Source organism: Penaeus monodon, chromosome 31 (genome assembly GCF_015228065.2).
Source record: "Penaeus monodon isolate SGIC_2016 chromosome 31, NSTDA_Pmon_1, whole genome shotgun sequence".
NCBI classification, from domain to species: domain Eukaryota; kingdom Metazoa; phylum Arthropoda; class Malacostraca; order Decapoda; family Penaeidae; genus Penaeus; species Penaeus monodon.
Genome location: NC_051416.1, coordinates 24333916 through 24334126, shown reverse-complemented (window position 1 = coordinate 24334126; position 211 = coordinate 24333916). Strand labels below are relative to the sequence as shown.

The following is a 211-nucleotide window of genomic DNA, read 5'->3' as shown; positions in this document are numbered from 1 at the left end:
CCCCTTCACCCACCATCAGTTCTAACGCACTCTCTGCCCCTCCCTCTTTTCAACAGAACACACCTCACGAACGCCCTGGCAACGGTCGTGGTCATCGTAGCGGTGGGCGGGGGCTGGTACCTCTCCCGCGACTACCTCCGTCAGGTACTCCTGTGGGTGGCGGTGCAGGAGGCGTGGGCGGTCGTGCTCGTCTTCCTGGGACTCTTCACCG

At 63.5% G+C, this 211-nt stretch overlaps 1 protein-coding gene across 1 annotated transcript in view; it reads left to right on the top strand.

Moving 5' to 3' along the window:
• LOC119593124 (transmembrane protein 64-like) overlaps positions 1-211 on the top strand; it is a gene marked incomplete in the record, with an annotated part of 46170 nt that overhangs the window by 7496 nt on the left and 38463 nt on the right. The window contains 1 exon segment of the mRNA XM_037942090.1: positions 57-211. Within this exon segment, the coding sequence (XP_037798018.1) occupies positions 57-211 (155 nt within the window).